The sequence below is a fragment of the Anabrus simplex genome, chromosome 5 (assembly GCF_040414725.1).
Source record: "Anabrus simplex isolate iqAnaSimp1 chromosome 5, ASM4041472v1, whole genome shotgun sequence".
NCBI classification, from domain to species: Eukaryota; Metazoa; Arthropoda; class Insecta; order Orthoptera; family Tettigoniidae; genus Anabrus; species Anabrus simplex.
In genome coordinates, this window is record NC_090269.1 from 300874505 (window position 1) to 300897574 (window position 23070).

General features: G+C 39.4%; 1 protein-coding gene across 2 annotated transcripts in view; it reads left to right on the plus strand.

Annotated features, from left to right (window-relative positions):
• Positions 1-12119: 12119 nt before the first annotated feature.
• The window catches only part of mor (SWI/SNF- related protein mor), a 183895-nt gene continuing 172944 nt past the window's right edge, over positions 12120-23070 (plus strand). For both annotated transcript variants that reach the window (XM_067147474.2, XM_067147475.2), the window contains exon 1: positions 12120-12273. In XM_067147474.2, the coding sequence (XP_067003575.2) occupies positions 12157-12273 (117 nt within the window). In that variant the 5' untranslated portion in view covers positions 12120-12156. The remainder of the gene's footprint in view (positions 12274-23070) is intronic.

Genomic DNA, 23070 nt, shown 5'->3' on the forward strand with positions numbered 1-23070 from the left:
TGTAATGTTCTAAGAGTGCAAGTGTATGCCTCCATTCATTTTGTGTTCGGGCCATTAATTTAACCTGTTCTTCTTTCCACAGAGACCCAGTAGTTTGGGTAATTGATTACCCCTGTGTAAAATTTGTAAATTATAGGTTAGGCCTAAAGAGGCCAGAAATTTGTAAATTCGTGTAAAAAAAATTGGGAGCCTATTCGATAATACAGAAAGGTCCTACAGTCAAAATTCAATGGAATCTAAAGAAATTGCTTAAAAATTTGTCTTTCCTCTTTAATGAACTAGAGTGTCAGAAGCTGATAAATATGAATCCCAAGATACCGACAGCCAGAGCCATGCACAAAGTCCATACCTATGTGACCTATAATCAACTGCATAAATAGCCCAACGTATAAGACCTCTAAATTTATATATAATTTTTTTTAAAAGCACTATAAATTTTACAATAATTCTACAATCAATAATTCAATAGAATTCTGTGATAAGCTTAATAAATTCGAACTGCAACCACATCATAAAATGTGTTCATATGATATAACTAACATGTACCCTTGCATACCGATCAATGAAACCATTAATATAATCAAACTAAATTTATTCAATCATAGCAAATTAAGTAGGTGTGAAATAGAAGAATTCATAAATGTATTGAGATTTGTTTTTAATAATAATTACTTCACATTTAATCAAAAGATATATCATCAAATGTGCTAGGGAATGGGTGACCCTGCATCAGGTATACTAGCTAACATTTATATGGATCATTTGGAATATATTAAAATTTTGAATAACAAAAATGGACTAAACCTTTGGCTGAGATACGTGGATGACACGTTTGTTATAATAGACAGTAAATTGAACAATAGTGATAATATTTTGGATTTTTTAAATAAATAAATTAGACAGTAACATAAAATTCACTAAAGAAGATGAAAGGAACAATTCGCTAAGTTTTCTAGATATAAATGTAAAGAGAGCAGGAAATAATTTGATTTCCAGATTTATAGAAAACCAACATTTACTCCAATAACGATTGAAAACGAGTCACTCCACCCCAATTCTCACAAACAGGCAGCATTTTTGAGTTTGGTTTATAGAGCCCTAAAAATTCCACTAACAAGTAAGAGTTTAAAGAAAACTTAATTTCATAAAGGATCTGGCACTCACTAACAGTTATAAAATAGAAATGGTTAACAAGATCATTAATAAGGTGAAAATAAAATTGGCCACTAATCTTATACCAGATAAAAATAAGAAATCCAAATTTGCAACTTTTACATTTACTAACCCAGCTATATACCAAATCACTAATACCATCAAAACAAGATATTAACATTGCCTTCGAAACCCAAAACACGAACCGAAATATTATCTTCAACCACAATAAAGTTAATATAAATAGTAATCAATATCAAGGGTCTGGAATGCAATTTTTCGTACATTGGCCAAACTGGCCGAAGCTTTATGATAAGATATCTTGAACATGTAAATGCAGCCAAACACAAGAAACATTCTGCAATGGGTGCACACATGCTAGAAACTGGACACAGTTTTACAACTATTGAAAGGGATTTAAACATTTTAAGAAGAGTAGAAAAAGGAAAAGAAATGACGGAATTGGAAAACATATACATTTATTTAGATCAGCAATACAACAAAAATAAAAACCTAAATGACGAAATTGAAATAAAGAACCCCATCATAGTACAATTACCGGAACTAATACAAATGCTTAAATCAGATATAAATAAATTCTATAAACATTTTAATCCAACAAAAGTTAATGGCTTATTGACGCAAACAAACTCAACTCAACTCCTCCCCTTACTTCTCTTAGACAATCCCCTCCACAATCTACTGCAGCTATCAATGCACCACCTACATTAACTTCCCCGCCAAAACGTAAACTCATCCACACTCACTCATATAATACAAGAAGTGCAAACAGAACAACAAGTAGTTCTCAAGAGCCTAGGAGTAACACTAAACAATTATGCAGCAGAAAGAAAAGTAAGTGACAATCCTTCCAATAACAAGTTATACAGAATTATAATCAAAACCATAAACATATAATTTTTTATCTTTCATTACAGATATACCAACAAGCCATTTTGGAATATACAAGAACATTTTAAACCCAATATCACATTAGAAAGTGTTTCATCAACAAGTTTGTTCAGGAACAATATTATCCTATTGACAATATAAAATTAATGCCAATACATTTGTATAAATGTTACTCCAGCAACGAGAACAAGTCAAATGTCCATAACATAGACAATCATCAACTGCAGAAAATTGTCAATAGAGTTTACGAAGTTTTAATGACAATCATACAAGTTAAGCAACATGAATCAATACAATTAGCCAGATCTCAAAAGTTTTTTATTTTTTATTTATTTTTTATTGTTAAACAATTTAAAAGATGTTCACCAGATGAGTTTCGTCAATAAAATGTTAGACTTAGATAGATTTTAGACAAAAAGTTTTAACTTAAAGACATAATTTTATTGTTATATGACTTGTAAAATATTATAAGATTTGTCAATTAGTTTTATAGGAATAATCTTAATCCAAAAGAATTGTTTCATGATCTTATACAACCTTAAGTGAATAATAGTTGGCTGATGATGCTCACGAAAAAGGAGCGAAACATGTACCATATAAACATCTTAATAAATATGTAAGTTTGTACTACGTTTTTATTGTATTGGATAGGTGGTAATTAACAAAATTATAAGAATTTGTATCACAAGTAGATCTTCAATACAGACAAAGAAGATGAAATTTATAACCTGCAATAAGTGGTATGTTCTGAGCTGTCAGCGGAGAGATGGCGTGGAATGACATTAGTAGACGAATAAGTTTGAGTGGCGTTTATAAAAGTAGGAAAGATCACAATATGAAGATAAAGTTGGAATTCAAGAGGACAAACTGGGGCAAATATTCATTTATAGGAAGGGGAGTTAGGGATTGGAATAACTTACCAAGGGAGACGTTCAATAAATTTCCAATTTCTTTGAAATAATTTAGGAAAAGGCTAGGAAAGCAACAGATAGGTAATCTGCCACCTGGGCGACTGCCCTAAATGCAGATCAGTATTGATTGATTGATTGATTGATTGATTGATTGATTGATTGATAGTTCACTACAGATCAGATAGTGGTCTGTATCATCGAAAAATCCCCGGAATACTCATACATTCCTAACAGATTTTCTGAATTTGAAGTCGGTTAAGATATAGTCTATTATGGATCTGGTACCCCTAGCCTCCCACATGTAGCGGTGAATAACCTTATGCTTGAAGAATGTATTCTTAACCCACTTAAGGGGGTGAAAAGAATTTAAAATGCGAGTGAATTTTTTAAATGAGTAGGTAGGTACAGTACAGTACATGTCAAAAATATAATGTGTTGCAGATGTGAAACTTGGTATTTGGAAAGTCCTTTAAAAATACAGGAACATGTATTTTCTTTTTGTTTTCAGAAAAGGCACTTAACGAGGGTGAAAATAAGTGGAAAAAAAGAGTTGAAATTTTTTTACGAGGATACTTGTGAAGTACATCTCAAAAACTGAAGATGTTACAGACATTAAAATTGGTATTTGTAAAACTTACTTACTTACTTACTCCTCGGCGCTACAGCCCTTGTAGGGCCTTGGCCTCTCTGACGATTGTAGCCCAATCTTCATGATCTTCTGCACGCCTCCTCCATCTTCTTATTCCCATCTTTCTTAAATCCTCCTCCACATCATCCAGCCATCTTTTCCAGGGTCTTCCTTTCCATCTTCTACCACCTGGATTTCCCTTATAGATCTTCTTGACAGCCCTATTATTTGGCATTCTCTCCACGTGCCCCAACCACCTTAATCTGTTGCTTTTTATTTCGGTTACGATACTTGGATGTCCATAGAGTTCTTCCAGTTCCTAGTTTTTCCTTATTCTCCACAATTCCCCTTCCTTCACTGGGCCAAAAATCTTTCTCAGTATTTTTCTCTCTCATCTGTTCAACAGTTCTTCATCTACTTTGGTCATTGTCCATGTTTCAGAGCCATAAGTTACCACTGATCGTAATACTGTTCGATAGACTGTCAACTTTAATCTTCTACCAAGGCTGCGTGGTCTAAACACTTTCAATAAAGCTAAGTAAGCCCTATTGCCTGCAGCAATCCTCGCTTTTATTTCCTCTTTCATGTCATTATCTTTTGTCACCAGCACTCCTAATTACTTAAACTTTTTACATCACTCGTAGTTAATCCCATTTAATTTTATCCACTTGTCTTCCCTAACTACGGTCCTCCTAGATGCAAACAGGTAATGAGTTTTGGCATTATTCACTCTTAGGCCCATTTCACCTCCTTCCTTTTCTAATCTATCCAGTCCTTCCTCTAGGTCTTTCAATCTTCTAGACAGCATATCAACATCATCAGCATAAGCCAGATTCTGTGTTACACGGTTGAACAGCATACCGCCTGGATTACTGACCTCCACCTTTCTCATCACACGCTCCAAAACCACATTGAAGAGCAGGGTAGGTAACACATCCCCTTGCCGCAAACCTTGGTTTACTTCAAACTCTTTAGTAAGATTTCCTTCTATTTTAACCATGCATTTAGTACCTGTTAGGGTCATTTGTACCAGTCTTATCAATTTAGTTGGGAACTCCATGTCCATCATTGTTTGATACAGTTTCCTTCTCTTCACACTATCATAAGCCTGCCAAAAATCCACAAACAGCTGATGCACATCCACATTATATTCATAGCATTTCTCCATTATTTGCCTGACAGTGAAGATGTGATCTGTTGTTAATCTACCCTGTCGAAAGCCACTTTGGTAGCCTCCTAGTATCTGCTCAACCAGTGGAGTGAGTCTCATAGACAAAACCTTGGCTAAGACCTTATAAACCACACTAAGCAAAGATATACCTCAATAATTTTCACAATTTGCTTTATCTTTCTTCTTATGAATTGGGCACATAATTGCTAAGCTCCAATGCCTGGCATTTGTTCTGTTTCCCAAACTTCCACAATTAGTTGGTGAACAAGTTGCGTCAACTGTTCACCCCCGTATTTAATCATCTCAGCTGAAATGTTATCACTTCCTGGAGCCTTATTATTCTTCAAGTACTTAATTGCCGTCCTCACTTCTTCTATAGATGGTACAGGCACTGGTTTTAAATCTAGGCTAGGATCTTGCCCATCCTCTTCTTCCAATCTCACCGTCTCTGCAGCCACATTCAACAGTTCACTAAAGTATTCCGCCCATCGGTCAAGAATCCGGTCTCTTCCCCCAATCATGTTTCCTTCTTTATCTCTACAGAATACAGCATGTGGTTGAAAACCTTTCTGTACGTCCTTTATTTTCCCATAGAACTTCTGTACTCCTTGCATATCATATTGTTCCTCCAAATCTGTAATCCATTTCCTCTCTGCCTTTCTCTTCTTTCTCCTACAAATTCTGTCTGCCTCTTTCCTCTTCTTCCTAAATTCTTCTACATATGTTCTTGTTTTCCTGCTAAACATTTTCTTCCTTGCTTCATTTCTCTCCTCAACTGCTCTTCTGCAATCATCATCAAACCATCCTTACCTTTCAGTTTTTACCTCCACTCCTAGTACTTCATCCGCAGTTTCTTGCAATGCATCCCTCAATAAAATTCACTTTTCTTCGATGTTTTCCACTGCCCAGCTTTGTTGTTTAGCCTGCAATTTCTTCTCCATCCTGCATTCATATAGTTGCGCAGTTTCTTTATCTTTCAATTTTGAGACCATATATCTCTTTGGAGCTTTCCCTTTCTTAGCAGATCTGTAAGTTGCAATACGTTGCCTGTATTTTACCTGTACCAAGTAATGGTCTGAATCACAATCAGCTCCCCTACAACTGTCAACTTGTAGTATGTCAGATGCATGTCGCCTATCGATTACTACAGGGTCTATTTGATTAAAGGTGACACCATCTGGTGAACACCAAGTGGCTTTCCGTATATTCTTTCTCTGAAACCATGTACTCTTCACCACCATTGAGTTTCCCATGGCAAAATCAATTAGCCTCTGTCCATTATCATTTGACTCATCATGCAAACTTTCCTTCCCAACTGTCTCCCTATAGGCTTCTTCTTTACCCACTTTAGTGTTGAAATCTCCAAGTATGATTTTTACATCTTGTCTTGGGATGCATTCTATTTCTTGTTCCAATTGTCCATAGAACATATCTTTCTCTTCATCCTCAGCCTCTTCTGTAGGTGCATACACACACACAAGGGTGATATTGAAAAAATGGGCCTTCATCCTTAGAGTGCATATTCTTTCATTTACAGGTTTAAAATTCAAAACTGCTGACTGTCATCCACTAGGAAGCCTGTGCCACCTACTGTACCTCTGGCTCCGCCACTATGCAGAACTGTATATCTACCACTTCTAAAAACACCATTTTCTTTCCATCTGACTTCCTGAATTGCTGCTATTCCAATATTATATTTCTCCATTTCTTGTTTCAGATTGTTTAGGGCTCCTGGTTTATTCAGGGTTCGTACATTCCAGGTTGCTACATACATATCATATTTCCATTTGCATCTTCCATTTCCTCGCGTGGGTTTTTTACCATTATCATCAGTCCGGCTATTCTTGTCGGTGAGTTTTGTAACGAGTTGTTTTTCCGATATAGGGTTGTTAGCTCCATGATCAACCCCCAACCTGGAGGACCAGGGTATCCCTCTTGGTCTGGCTTATCACCTTTGACCTGTCCGGCTTGGGTGGCCCTACCAGGAGCTTATGCTCCCGCCGGCATAGCTCTCAGGATCACTTAAGCATGCAAGTTCCCACATCGCGACAAGATGGGAGGGTATTTGTAATCTCCTTTAAAAATAAACATACACGTATTTATTTGTTTCTGTAAAATCGACTTGGGTGGGGGTGGGGGAAGGACTGATAAAGGGGTTGGATTATTTTTATGGGGATACTTACATCTTAAAAAGTGAAGATGTTACATATATGGAAACAGGTACTTGGAATCTCCTTTAAAAATAAAGAAATTTTTTTTTTTTTTTTTTTTTTTTGAATTGAGAGAAGACTGTTTTTCACATGTACAGTTCTATGTCACATCTTAGCCCCAAAAGAAAATACCAAAAATGTAGTTTACAAAGACTTTCTGGGGTAAATGAAACTCAATGATTCAGTGAGAAGACAGCTAGTTCAGCACCATCTACAGGCTTAAACCCCTGTGATAATGAAGAAGATGATTGTCTCTACTGCCAAGATTTTTCAGAAGAAGGATTAAATGCATGTCATAAAAGAAATAGGCTCACAATTCAAGTGCATGAGTTGAGACAGATGATGATGATGCCACACACATTTGTGTATTTATTTATTTATTTAATTTTTTAGCCAACATAGGTCAACTTAGGTTTATGGAGATTTTTCTTCTTTTTGTCAGCCGAATACTGTTTCATCCTTTCTGAATGTAATTATCTTTCTGCTTCTGGAATTACTCTTCCCATTCTCTGCTTGTTAATTTTTGTCTGTAGTCTAGTGTGTTTATCTTTCAATATGTTGAGTGTATTTGTTTTGTATTTTAAATCATCTATTGTAATATGCAACTCTCTCATGTCTTCTTTAAGTTCTGTGATCCATCTAATATTATTCTTACTCTTACTCTTCAATAATTTTTCTGTTATTTTCCTACTGATTCTATTTTCTGGTGACCGTATTAGATGCCCTAAGAATGATATTTGTTTCTTTTTCATTGTGCTAGTCACAGGTTCTATTTCTTGATAAACTGTCTCATTGGAAGCTAGTCTCCAGATTCTGTTTACTTGATAATTTTAATTTAAACAGGTTCTCACTATTCTTCTTTCAAACTTGAGTACTCTATCTATTGCAAGTGTGTTTGTTGTTTTGAATAATGTTTCACTTACACATGTAATTTGTGGCTGGGTGACTGTTTTGTATTGTTTCAATTTGGTTGCTATTGAGAGACACTTTTTACTATATGGATTCTTGGTAACATTCTGTGCTGAAACCAGTTTATCTATTCTATTTTGCCATGCTGGTTTCTTGTTCAAGTTGTATGTGATTATTTCACCTAAATATTTAAATTTTTCTACAGTTTTTATTTCTTGATCTCCCAGCTTAATTTTGTTTGCAAGCGGAAGTTGAGTTAGCCTAAGTTCTGCTTTTTCAAATTAAATTTTTAAACCAATATTTTGAACTATCTCCTGTAAAGATTTTATTTGTTGTTTTGTTTCCTGAATATCAATGGCCAGAAGAGCTAGATCATCAGCAAATCCTAGACAGTTCAAATGTATGTTATCCTTCTGGGTTCCAATTTTTATATTTTTCTCGTTGTTCTTGTACCATTCCCTCATAACGTACTCTAGTGCACAGTTAAAAAGAAGAGGTGACAATCTGTCACGCTGTCTTAAACCAATTGTTAACAAGAATAGTACAGAAATTTCTCCTCTGAACTTAATTTTAGAAATTGTATTAGTTAGAGTAATTTCAATCAATTTGATTAGCTGTCTGACTCATTGGCTGAACGGTCAGCGTACTGGCCTTTGGTTCAGAGGGTCCCAGGTTCAATTCCTGGCCAGGTCGGGGATTTTAACCTTAATTCCAATGGCACAGGGGCTGGGTGTATGTGTTGTCTTCGACTATTGTATTCTTGGCTCATTTAACGTGTGTGCAGAATTTACGTAAGATTGGTGATTCCTTGGTACACGCCCTTTACTTGTTAGAAATGTCACATTTGGTTTTAATACCAATTCTTAAACAGAATACAGATCGCATCAATAAAAAACGTAGGCAGGTAGATATTAATAGGTAGGTAGATATTAATAGGTATATTCACAGCACTTTGCTTTATGGAATCTGTAACACAACTAGCGATCACTTTGTGTTATGTAATTAATACACTGTTACATAGCACAAATAATATCTCTTTCTGCCATTTCCAAAATCATGATACATAACAAGCACAAAAACAATATGCTACTATTTGAATTTTACAAAATCTTCTTTCGGAAACTAACTTGAACGAACTACAGAAAGCGTTAAATTTCATATGTTTGAATTAGCACGCTCGGCTAAGCAGGAAAAAAAGAAAAAGGAAAATTGATTTTGCCCATCAAAATAATGAAATAATCATAATGTGAACATCCAGTAGTGGACAACACGAATTGCTCATGAAAAACAATGCATGGGGTTTAAAGCATGCCACACGTGGGTACGTAACTTTAAGAAGCGCGATGGTATTGTGTTGTGGAAAATAACATCTGTAACTATGAAAAAGAAGCCCAACAAAGAATAGAAACCATGGCTGCAGCAGAAATATCAGAGTGGAGATGTGTACGGCAAGAATGTTGACTTCAAGTTGGGAAAAAATCAGTTACCGCCACAGTACGGTCTGTAATAATAATAATAATAATAATAATAATAATAATAATAATAATAATAATAATAATAATAATAATATGGCCTCAGCTACCGTGTGCAGACGTTTCCATTCTACGCCATCTGGCTCTCTGCTTGTTAATTTCGACGTTCCGTTTTACTCTAAGCCCACTGGATGGCAGACCGATTAAGTCAAAACTCTCTTGGGTGTCTATGCCTACAGTGGTGAAATTGAGTGGTCTTTATGCATCACTTTAAGAGAGTTGAAAGGTGTGTTTGGTAAGACGGTGAAATGTACCAAATCCAGAAAGATGGGATCTCTACATGTGAACAAATGGTTTAATGGTGCATTCAAGCAAAATACATCGTTGGGTATAGTTGCGCTCATTCTGGATTCCGTTTCTGGACATGAACCTATACAAAATGAGATACCGTACAGCTGATGATGATCCCTCCTGGTGCCATATCTTACTGTCAACCACTAGATGTATACGGATTTAGAGTATGGAAAGGCTTTGTGCACAGATTATCTGACACTGTTTTGATTATTGAATTTAGATATTGTTTCAGCACAGAGAAACACCACCTTGAAAATTCAATCTCTGATGTAACACCAACTACTGTCTCCTCGTTTTCGTCCCATGTGGCAATACGCCTGGTACTGAAGCCAGTACTTGTCCAAAGACCCGGGAGCCTTTGAGCATCCTGTGCAATATTTTTTTGACAGCAGTGACTTAAACATTTTTTTTATTTTTTATTATTGATTTAAAATGATCCACTTGCTGTTATCCTCACTTCATTAGGTGTGGTTGGTGTAGAACCACTTTGTACTTTCAACATTTCTACCATGAGCATCATTGTTGAAGATGGTGGGGGTGATAATTGTTTTCAAAGGAAGTACAACTAGGCAAAAGCAATAACTTGCTTTCGTGTTTAACGTCTCTTATTATGATTAGCCTTTCTTTTCACTATAACAGTCTTATTCTATTGCCACTATTGACCCACAATCAATGAAGGAATTCAATTATTTCTCTTAATGCTGCTACATCGTTTTCGCAAAGTGCTACACTGCGATGTAGGGGTAGCGTGCCTGCCTCTTACCCGAAGGCCCCGGGTTCGATTCCCGGCAAGATCAGAAACTTTTATCTGGGTCTAAGGGCTGTCTAGAAAGCCAAGAATAACGGCCGAGAGGATTCGTCGTGCTAACCACTCAATACCTCATAATCTGCAGGCCTTCGGGCTGAGCAGCAGTCGCTTCGCAGGTCATGGCCCTTCGGGGCTGTTGTGCCATGGGGTTGGGTTGGGTTGGCTATGCAATTACTAACGGAACAGAAAAAATCAGTGGTGCGGTCCCTCGATGTTTGAACCCAGCACGCTCCACAGTCCTGCATAGCCAAGCGCACCAATTCAAACATGTGAACTTAAACGCTCTTTGTACGTCACATAAGTTAATTTTGGAAAGAAATGTTCGTGTGTTATTCTTGGCTCATTTAACATGTTTGCAAAATGTATGTAAAATTCCCCAGTATGCGCCCTTCCCTTGTAATTTAGAAGTTCTAATACATAGTACATACTATACTATAATATACCGTAGGTCTTTATTACACAGAACATACACTTACCACTTACCAGCCGACTGCAATAGCATGTGTCAAGGATTATCTGCACGGATCGGTAGATAGTATGCTGAAGCGGTGTCGCCAGTTTCTCGCGGAAGTTTCCACTATATTATCATTTGTCAGGTTCGACTCCAAGGCTGAATGGTTAGCGTGCTGACCTTTGGTCACAGAGGTCCCGAGTTCGATTCCCGGCAAGGTCAGGAATTTGAACCATAATTGGTTAATTTCGCTGGTACGGGGGCTAGGTGTATGTGTCGTCTTCATCATCATTTCATCCTCATCATGATGCGCAGGTCGGTTAAAGACGTCAAATCAAAAGACCTGCACCTGGCGACCCAAACTTGTCCTTGGACACTACCAACACTAAAAAAGCCATACGCCATTTCATTTCATCATTTATCAGATTTAGGTAGCCTATCATTGTAGGAAGTGGTGGTGGTGGTGATTATTGTTTTAAGAGGAAGTACAACTGGGCAACCATCCTCTATATAACACTAATCAGAGGGAAAAAATGGAAGGGGTCCGACACTTCGAGAAATGAAGGTATCGGAAAAAAAAGAAGACAAGGGTCACGAAAGGCATGAAAATGAAAGACTCCCTAGGCCTCCATACGTAATACCGTCGGGGTCGGAAAAGAATAAGAGTTGACCAAGGAAGGTCAGATAGGATAGATGAAAGTGAGGAGCCAGGCACAAGTAAGTGGAAGCAATGCCAGGACTCAGCTAAGAGCCCCGTGGTCGCCAACCCACGCTCCAAAGTTCAGAGCCCCTGGGGCCCCTTTTAGTCGCCTTTTTACGACAGGCAGCGGATACCGTGAGTGTTATTCTACCGCCCCCACCCCATTGTAGGAAGTACAAATAAATAAGAAAAAAATATAAAGGTATATGTTAATGTGCAAGTTACGAAGGAATGTTTGCAATAAGCTACATAGCCTAAAAGAGGGGAAAATTGTTGTTTGCATCCGGCGGTGTTGATTAATTTCTTTCATGTTGTTGGCAATATGTTGGATAAGTGGTATAACTTTTACTAGATAATCTTTGACACGGCTGTATACATTCCGCTCAGTGTGTGAGTGTTATTTATCTTCCGTGTTTGTATACTTTGCGATTTTAGGCTGTATTAGCGTCGTATTGTTTAATATATTTGTGTTGTCAAAATGATGTCCCTAGCGCCTAAAAAGGATGGAGGACCAAATACGAAGTTCTTCGAGTCACCAGAAACTATTTCCCTATTTGATGCTATAAGATCGTGGCTACAGAAGAACTGCAAAAGGGTAAATACAACGTCCGCTTCAAAAGCCGGGATGTCGTGTACTAAGACGACATTATTTCTTATTTTATTAAGTAGTTGAATAATAGTTGTTAATGGTGATTAAAATCCGTGTGTATTTATTCAGGAGATAACCATAAAATATGCAGTGATGTTTAGAGACTACGTGTGGTTATTGTTTCCTTTGGTACTCGTGATGCACATCAGACATTATAATACACCCTCCGTTCTTACTATTGGTGATATGTATATACGTACTATGTAAACAATGTTTTAGGTTTTTCTGTGAGTGGTTTGTGGATTTTGTAATAACTGCAACTTAGCGCTAATGTATTTTGTATGTGGTTCGAAAGTGTTTTGTCGTTAGTCCTGTTTTCCTCATTCTACTTTTTTGTTGTCCGGCTTGACACACAAGTAAATATTATATGTATTTACTTAATTTTCGTACCGACTTCGGAGTACTATCGCAGCGAACTTCATCGGTATTCTAGCCATCTTTGGCAGCCGCTAAAATACATTTAAAATAATATTTGTTGTGATCTAGTGCTTTCTAATTATTTTCCACACAAATGCCGATGATTTGAATTCATTTCAAAAGCAGTGATTCACATGGTTTGTGTTAAAAGCAGTGCATTTAGAGACTAGCCGACTATACAGCCTGTAAGTAGAAGTAACTTTGGTGTATGTGTGGTTGCAAACATGGTTAGTTCCAGAAGAGGTTAATTTTGCAGTGAGGAAAAAATCTCTTGATGATAGTAGTCTTCAGCAGATTCTCACTGCTGATAATTGTTTGGTTTATTAAATTCTTACTTGTAGGCCTGTCTGTCAGGTCATCAGCTCAGAGGCTCGTTGGATTCTCAAAATAGCACACCAAAGGTTATGTGGTTATAGGGAAACCACAAAATCAAAAGTGGCACCACATGTAGGCCTATGTAATTTATAGTTGTGACCAGTACTGTAGGCCTTGTTTATAGTTATGACCAGTACTAAGGTGACTTTATAGCATCCCTTGCAAGTAGAAATAATCATAGATCGTTTCTTTTTTAATGTCGCACTAACACATCAAAGGTTTTTGGCGATGCAAGGATGGGAAGTGATAGGGTAGAAAGATAGCGGCCGTGACCTATAATTGCTTTACTTCTCGCAGCCCAGTATTCGCTACATTTAGCCGCATGCGGAGCGACCGTCGTTTCTTTACACGGTTGCAAAACCGGTGCTCAGTTCTGCCAACCTCTGTATTAGGAACTAATGAGTGAGGTGCTTTGACAGCTGGTCGTGGTGATTATTGTTACACGATTGGTCTGGACTGGTTCTCGCCGTGCGGATGGTTAGGATAGGATCTGGACAAGATTCTTGCCGTGCGGACTGTTAGGATAGGATCTGGACAAGACCATTGGCTTGGACGGTTAGAAGCCGCGAAACAGCCCTAGGCCCCTAGTTTTGTGAGGAAACACGATTGTTCTGGACGGTTAAGATTCTTGCCGTGGACAAGACGATTGGTCTGGACGGTTAGGATTCTTGCCGTGGACAAGACGATTGGTCTGGACGGTTAGGATTCTTGCCGTGGACAAGACCGTTGGTCTGGACGGTTAGAAGCCGCAAAGCTGCCTTAGGCCCCTAGTTTCGTATGGAAACACGATTGGTCTGGACGGTTAGGATTCTTGCCGTGGACAAGGCCATTGGTCTGGACGATTAGAAGCCGCAAAGTGGCCCTGGGCCCCTAGTTTCGTGTGGAAATAAAATTGATCTCGACTGGTTCTTGCCGTGCGGACATTTAGGATAGGATCTGGACAAGACCATAGGTCTGGACGGTTACAAGCCACATTGTTATTTTACATGGTTTTTTTTGTTTGTGCTTTTATTCAGCCGGGGTTGGCAACGCAATGTATATATCAGCATTGATGGCAGTGACGTCACATTCCATTCACGTTGACCAATGAGAATGCAAGAAGCTACTTTAGCCATGGATGATGGCGGCTTCTACTCTTTATTAGGTTATAAAAGTAAACGTGCTTCTGGGAGCGGGATGGTGGGTTCTTAGACATCGCAATGATCACATCTCTCCTTTAAAAGGAATTCCAAGAAAAATTTGCATTATTTTCACTTCCTTATAATGTTATAAACGTTGGGCTGTGGGATGTAAAGTTATACCCATGACCTTAATATAGGTGTGGCCCCAGCATTTGCATAATGTGAAAAAGGGAAACCATGGAAAACCATATTATTATTAATAATAATAATAATAATAATAATAATAATATTTGTTTTACGTCCCACTAACTTCTCTTTTACGGTTTTCGGAGACGCCGAGGTGCTGGAATTTAGTCCCGCAGGAGTTCTTTTACGTGCCAGTAAATCTACCGACACGAGGCTGACGTATTTGAGCACCTTCAAATACCACCGGACTGAGCCAGGATCGAACCTGCCAAGTTGGGGTCAGAAGGCCAGCGCCTCAACCGTCTGAGCCACTCAGCCCAGCGAAAACCATATTCAAGACTGCCAACAGTGGGATTTGAACCTACCATCTCCTGAATGCAAGCTCACAGCTACACGACCTTAACCGCATGGCCAACTCACATGGCACAATAGGTTATGTTGCAGAGACATTTGATTAACTTTGTAAATGTTCCGATTGAATTGACTATTATTTTGCTAAAGGAAACCTATTTCATTGGTGAGTATGATCGTTGAAAAATTAAAAATTTATGTGAATATACTTTATATTCCTTATATTTTGATTTGAATTCCAGAAGTATCACTTTTTAGGTAAAACTTTGCTAACTGGTTTGGAAACGAGAGGTTAAGAATCCAACCGAAGAGTGTCTGAGTACATTAGCCCCCAGGTTTAAACCGCCATGGCTCACAGGCCTTCAGTTTTCTCCCTAGGACCTTTCTAAAGGGCGCACCGCTCAGCCGTTTTCACTGACCGCCCGGCTGTTATATTCTATATATGTGCAGTTACAAAATATTTCAACCATCTTTGGCTGCTGGTAATGGGGTTCGAAGCCACTATCTCCTGAATGCAAGCTCACAGCTGCACGCTCGTAGCCGCACGGCCAGCTTGTTTGGTTGACGTAGTATTAATATATATTTGAGTCAATGTGTTTTCCAAATTAAAATGTAGATACTGTTAAGCTATTTATTTAAGTGAAAAATCTTCATTATTGTCAGCACAATTGCACAAGTTACATCAGTGTTTAATGTTCAGCTTATCACATAGTGTGGTGTGCAAGCGGTGTCTGGGTTAGCGTCGAATCGCATGCGAGCTCTCGATTCCACGGGACGTAACAAACCTGTCTGGCTCTATACAGCAACCGAGTGATCATGAACGAGCAGTACAACATTAGAAGTTCAAAATACTCTGTTATGTCTTTTTCGTGATAACACTAAAGTAGTCAGGTTTTTTTTTGCAGTTGATGTTTATCCGTCTTAAATTATTGTTAATGGCCTGAGGGGAATACATTTTATAATAACTTATTCATTTTTTTACGTAGTAGGCCTATTCCCTGCCCAGCTACTCATACCTGCCACCCAGCTGACAAAAATTTCTGGGGAGAACACTGGCCTCCACTATCCTATGTTAGTATTGGCTAGTGACAAGAACATGAGAGAATATGAGTCGTGGATACTACAGCTGCATCTGTCACATGTAATGACACGTCACTTTCACACTCTGAGGTTGCATTATTTTCATGGAATGTGATAGCAATGGGCTATACATGATGTGAATTTTATTGGAGACGGTAGGAACTGCCCTGCAGCCAATAGGATCCCAGGAAATGGCTGCATTTCAGAGATTGACATAATGCTAGTTTTAATTATTCCATATTGCATTTGGGAGATAGTGGATTTGTATCCCACTGTCGGCAGGCCTGAAGATGATTTTTCGTGGTTTCCCATTTTCACGGTGTAAGACAAATGCTGGGGCTGTACATTAATTAAGGTTGCTTCCTTCCCACTTCTAGCCCTTTCCTACCCCATTGTCACCATAAGACCTGTCTGCGTTGGTGCAATGTTAAGTAGATTGAAAAATAAAATCCATATAAATAAGAATACTTCTAGGGGTAGGTTGGTGGGTCCCTGGCAAACATAAAGGAAGGATCTCTCCTCTCATCTACTTTAGGTATCGTTTTACATCATTTATGCATGGTTTTCACCTTCTTAAACATACAATACAGCAAGTAAAGTGTAACTGTCCATTCTTTAACGAATGTAAGTCTTCAAATTTAAACCCTAGGCAATTATTTCACAGTTGAAAATGCAATTTCAGCATGGAATAATCAGTTGTATAATATTCTGTGAAGAATGTTTCACTTTAAGGGAAGTTTTGTATATGATAAGCTGTGCTCAGATGTACATCAGATTTTACAGTAGTCCAAAAAAAATTTTTGTTCTCTTGAGAACATTCACTAAATTGATATCGTTTGTGCATTATGCGCACAAATGACTCGTGGAAACCAGGTCGAGTGCATAGTTTGGGTGTAGCTATCTATAGCCAGCCTGTTCACAGCACTCCTCAGTTTGTTGTTTAGTCCAGTCCAACTTATGACATTGTTGTGAAGAATGCTAGGTCAATTTCTGCCCGTTTCCTCAGTCTCATCTGTAGAGCAGTTCCCTTTCCTGCTTTGTGGAAGCCAGCTGAAGTATGAATCTTCAGTCTTCTACCAATAAAGTTTCCACGACTAGGTCATATGCCAGTCTTGGTATGACATTTTAGAGAAACCTGAGATTCAGTTCAAGAATCTAGCCTAGACATTATCATTATCTCTGATTTTGGATTCCTCATGGTACCGGTATTCCCACATTAGATCCAGCCTGTAAGTTTGCACTGGGAAGACTTCATCATAGAATAAGGCCATGGCTTTGCTTAGAGACAGTGTAGTGGGTTCCATAATGTAGATACTCCTGAGGGTTGTCAAGGACCTTGCCCTTAACATTCTATTAACTTATGTGGATGTCATCTTGAGTTGCCTTGTGATAGTTCCCTTGTTACGTGGCAAGTACACAGTGACCTCTGCGATAGTGACCATCTCCCCATACTTCTCATGTTCTTGAATAAAAGGCAGCCCAAAGTACCAAAGCTTTGGCTACTTCGTTGGGTAAATTGGCTGGAGTTTTCAAGACGCACAGCGATTGCCGCTTAGGTGCTGGGACTCCCTGTGGGTTGGGGCAGTAGAATAACACCCACGATATCCCCTGCCTGTCATAAGAGGCAACTAAAAGGGGCTCCAGAGGCTCTTAACTTGGGAGCATGGTTTGGTGACACAGGCCCCTTAGCTGAGTCCTGGCATTGCTTCCACTTACTTGTGCCAGGCTCCTCACTTTCATCTATGCTATGCGACCTCCCTTGGTCATCTCTTGTTCTTTTCTGACCCCAACGGTATTAGAGCACTCGAGGCCTAGGGAGTCTTTAATTTTCACGCCCTTCGTGGTCCTTGCCTTTCTTTTTTCGATACCTTCATTTTTCAGAGTGTTGGATCCCTTCTATTTTTCCCCTCTGATTAGTGTTATGTAGAGGATGGTTGCCTAGTTGTACTTCCTCTTAAAATAATAATCACCACCACCACCTGAGGTGCTGGGGTCTGTTGATGACCATGTTTGTTTCATTACTACTGGAATTCCGGCTGTAGCAGAGGAAACTATACCTACCTTGATTGCCAGTTCTTTCCAGGAATAGGTCCCATGGTGGACCAAGGAATTTGCTGCATCCGTAAATGATCGTCGGTAGGCTTTTAAACATTATCATTGGAATCCTACAATGAGCAATCATGTTACCTCTAAGTATCTGCATATTAAAGCCTGCTTTTTTGTTTTGAGAGTAAAAAAGCAACAACTTGAGAAAAGTATGTGGCTTCCACAACAGCGCCTACTCTGTCATCACAAGTTTGGATAGAACTCCGCCGTATTGTCGGAGTGTCTAACTCATTGACAGTACCCATAATCTCAATTAATGGAGATGTAGTTATGATTCCTTCCATTATTGCAGATCACATCGTGACACATCCAGCTCTTGGAGATGTGACCCTTTTCTGCGGATAAAGCAAGAGGCAGAGGCTCGCCGGCTCGATCTGACCCTTTTCGAATGGAAAATTCTAAATTTCCATGGAGGGAATTAGATATTTTTCACCAATAGAGCATGTCAAAAATGTCAAGAACATATCAGATGTAAGGCTTTTCAGGCGTTTGCTCTATTAACCAGCGTTTCGTCTTAGGTCTGACACTAGACTCATCAGAGTGGGATGTGTCAGACCCTCCCACTGACGCTGGGGTGTATGCAGGTGAACTTATCAGAAGCCCTTATAAGAGGCACAGTCTGATAACTGCATAGGGGAGATAAATCTCCACAATGGAATTATTGCCCACCTAGCAATTCCGAATGGAAAATTCTAAATTCCCATGGAGGGAATTACATCTGATATGTTCTTGACATTTTTGACATGCTCTATTGGTGAAAAATATCTAATTCCCTTGGTGCTGACCGTGCGGTGCTGCTATGTTTTACACGGCTACGGTTCTTTCCCTTATTGACTTATTGATTACTGTAGTGCGGTATATGGTTCAGCATCAAGAACTGCACTGAACCTTCCAGATAGTAAGCGCTATAACGGAGTTAGGCTGGCAACCAGAGCTGTCCATAGTAGTCTGATTCCCAGCCTACTCGCTGAATTCGGAGATCCACCTTTACAAAAAAAAAAAAAAAAAAAAAAGAGAAAAGATGGCAGCTGATAACTCCTCATGTACGCTGCCAAAATGATTGAAATGTCGTAACATCTAAGCTAGCAATGCTTCTTTGATACCCAATACACCGGGCAAGTTGGCCGTGCGGTTAGGGCCGCGCAGCTGTGAGCTTGCATCCGGGAGATAGTGGGTTCAAACCCCACTGTCGGCAGCCCTGAAGATGATTTTGCATGGTTTCCCATTTTCACACCAGGAAAATGCTGGGGCTGTACCTTAATTAAGGCCACGGCCGTTGCCTTGCCACTCCTAGGCCTTTCTTATCCCAGTGTCACCATAAGACCTATCTCTGTCGGTGCAAGTAAAACAAATAGAAAAAAAATTGATACCCACTACCGCCAGCGGTATGAAAGCCGGCCTAATGCCACACACCTGGTTGGGATTCGAATTGATAGCATGTGTAGTGAGTTGGATGTGTCTTTGGTGGTTGTCTTCAGCAGAACCTTGCCAAGACACTTCCGTGACTAGTTCCATGCCCAGATATAGGTATCCGGTAGATCATCTCTGTTGGCATTAGAACACAGATGCCTCTGTTTGTCAGAGGTATATCCATGAGTTCATTCACAAATATCTGGACATGGGACTTGTCTTTATGGGCGTTCTAATTTAGAGAATGTTGGATGCTCTTTTCTTACCGACGTCAGCATCGAAATCTCACTTCTTAGAGTCTGTAGCATATATACTGCCATCTTATAAACTCTGCAGTTTGTGCTGAGGCACAAAGGAAGCCACTTTCTCATGTTTACTGGCGCATTAAAGTCTTGGAAACAGGGCGAGTTGACCGTGCGGTTAGAGGTGCGCAGTTGTGAGCTTGCATCAAATCCCACTGTCGGCAGCCCTGAAGATGGTTTTCCATGGTTTCCCATTTTCACACCAGGCAAATGCTGGGGCTGTACCTTAATTAAGGCCACGGCCGCTTCTTTCCAACTCCTTGGTCTTTCCTATCCCATCGTCGCCATAAGACCTATGTGTGTCGGTGCGACGTAAAGCCACTAGCAAAATCTGTTGATACATGTTTCCCCAATACCCCTGGTGCAGCAGGTACATGATCTATGCAATTCTGGCACCAAAATCACCTTTGCATGGCTTCCAATGAATATACCTACAATGCTATGTCGAACCATAAGCCCAAAAGCTTATTATCGTGTCTACAAGCTGAAAGCAATTAAGATGACAACAGCCATGTGTCAGTCCTCTTTCTGGCCTTCATGAAGAGAGGTCTTAATTTTGTGCAGGCTGAGGATAAGTCATGGAAGATTTATGCATTCTAACTTACTAAAGAGGGAAGGTTTCTCCCTCCACCCAGTGTGTTCACATGGTGCCGAGTTCACCATGTCTTACATCCTCACAGAGAGTGCACCCATCTTTCACTCATACTAGCTGGTGACTGAGAATACTGCTGAGCTCATGACTTGTTTTTTGTTTGGGAGTGGAATAACTCTATAGGTGAGCTGTACGAGGTACCGGTATGGCATTCACCAAATGTTGAAAACGTTACGTTCAGCTGTTATGTATAAGTTATTGTATGTGATGTATGCTTTCACCATACTACACACACACACACACACACACACACACACACACACACACACACACACACACACACACACACACACACACACACACACACACACACACACACACACACACACACACACACACACACACACACACACACACACACACACACACACACACACACACACACACACACACACACACACACACACACACACACACACACACACACACACACACACACACACACACACACACACACACACACACACACACACACACACACACACACACACACACACACACACACACACACACACACACACACACACACACACACACACACACACACACACACACACACACACACACACACACACACACACACACACACACACACACACACACACACACACACACACACACACACACACACACACACACACACACACACACACACACACACACACACACACACACACACACACACACACACACACACACACACACACACACACACACACACACACACACACACACACACACACACACACACACACACACACACACACACACACACACACTCTCTCTCTCTCTCACACTCACACTCACACTCTCTCTCTCTCTCTCTCTCTCTCTCTCTCTCTCTCTCTCTCTCTCTGACCAATGTGTCGTATGATTAGTTTCATTTTTCTGTATTGATGGTTTACGACTCACCATTACAGATTTTTCTGCAGATTACTGAGCGAATGGCTATGCAGTTCAGGCCACGTACCTGTTAACTTGCATTTGGGAGATACTGGTTTTGAACTCCACTGTCGGCGGCCCTGAAGATGATTTTCTGTGGTTTTCCATTTTCACACCAGGCAATTGCTGGGACTGTACCTTAATTAAGGCCACGGCCGCTTCCTTCCTATTCCTAGGCCTTTTCTGTTCCATCGTCGCCATAAGACCTATCTGTGTCGGTGCGACGTAAAGCAACTAGCAAAAAAAAAAAAAAAAAAGAGAGTGTGATACTGCAGATTTTAAATGCAAAATTGTGATCTTGTTATTTTCAGCTAACATTTACTCTTTTTTTCACACTTGTGGAATTTCTTTCAGGTTTCTAAGATTTTAAAATATGGTTTGGATTGGAGATTTATGCAAAACCTGGCAAAAGACCACATTTTACTGATTATTATGGTTTTTATTGGATAAAGCATTTGCCGAAACACAAAGCAGTTTTACCTGTGGAAAACTGCTGGAATTGGGAACGAGAAACTACACAAACTCTCTTTTGTAGAAAATTGAATTAGACCTATAAGTTCTTGGTGGGCTCCATTCGTTTAATATGACCAACTGTTCAGGCAGCATATCCACTTTTCAAAGTCTCTGAAACACAGTTTTTCCAACTTGCTCTACTTTTTTAAAAAGCCATCTGCTCTCTTGATCAGCTAGCATGATGATGTATTGTGACCGTCTTGAAGAAATGCTTTCTAGTGACTGAAGAATTACTGAAATTGGTTGAGTGATTCCCAAGATTGGCTTCCAATTCAAATAAACTTGCAAACTTTCTCTTTTTATATTAATAGTCTAGATAACATCTCATATTTTCTAATTTTAGTTTCAGGCTCATGGCTTTTGAACAACAACAAATTATTTTAGTCTTCTCTACCACCAATGGAAGTTTAATATTTGATACAGCCTTTTGGTTATGAACCCAAGTGCCCGATTTTGAATCCTGGTGAGTTTGGGTGAGATTTTCAATAGGACGTGGGCATGGCATAGGAAGGATATCTTGCCCAAAAACCCCCTGCCAAGTCCTAAGCTGAGTCTGAGGCTTCACTACACATAAATGTAGGAAGGTAGTATTAAAAAAAAAAAAGTAAAGGAAGAATTGAAGTACTCATCACACGAATTAGGCTAATTCAGTTTGTTTTAATATTGTCTGTGGTAGCCATTGCTACTGATCTTGAATTGCAGGTTGGTTGTAGTTCCCCGGTCACACATTGTCGTTTTCAATTGTTCCTGCAAAAATGGTATGTTTCTCGTTTTCAGAATACTAACATGGGTGTGTGAGAGCTGCCTCCAATTTTTTCCATCCATCTATGATTGTCATTTTAATCTGCTGCTTATATCTCTTGGGACCGAGCGAGTGGCTCGAGGTTTGGGTCACGTAGCTGTCAGTTTGCTTTCAGGAGATGGGTTCAAACCGCATCGTTGGCAGCTGTGAAGATGGTTTTCCTTGGTTTCCCCACCAGGCAAATGTTGGGTCTGTACCTTCAAGGCCATAGTCACTTCCTTCCCACTCCTAGCTATTTCCTGTCCTATCGTCACCATAAGACATCTCTGTGTCGGTGCAACATAAAAAAAATAATTAAAGTGTTTGTACAAAAATTGCTCATTGCATTTTGTGGATTTATCCTCCAAACTTCTACAAGCCAGCTATAATGCCTTGAGGAACATCTGCTATAGGACTTGAAGTTTTGGACTGCAGAGATGGGTCATTACTTATATCTAGTGCTTTATCTACATGCCTGCATTCAGAAGATAATGGGTTCAAACTCCA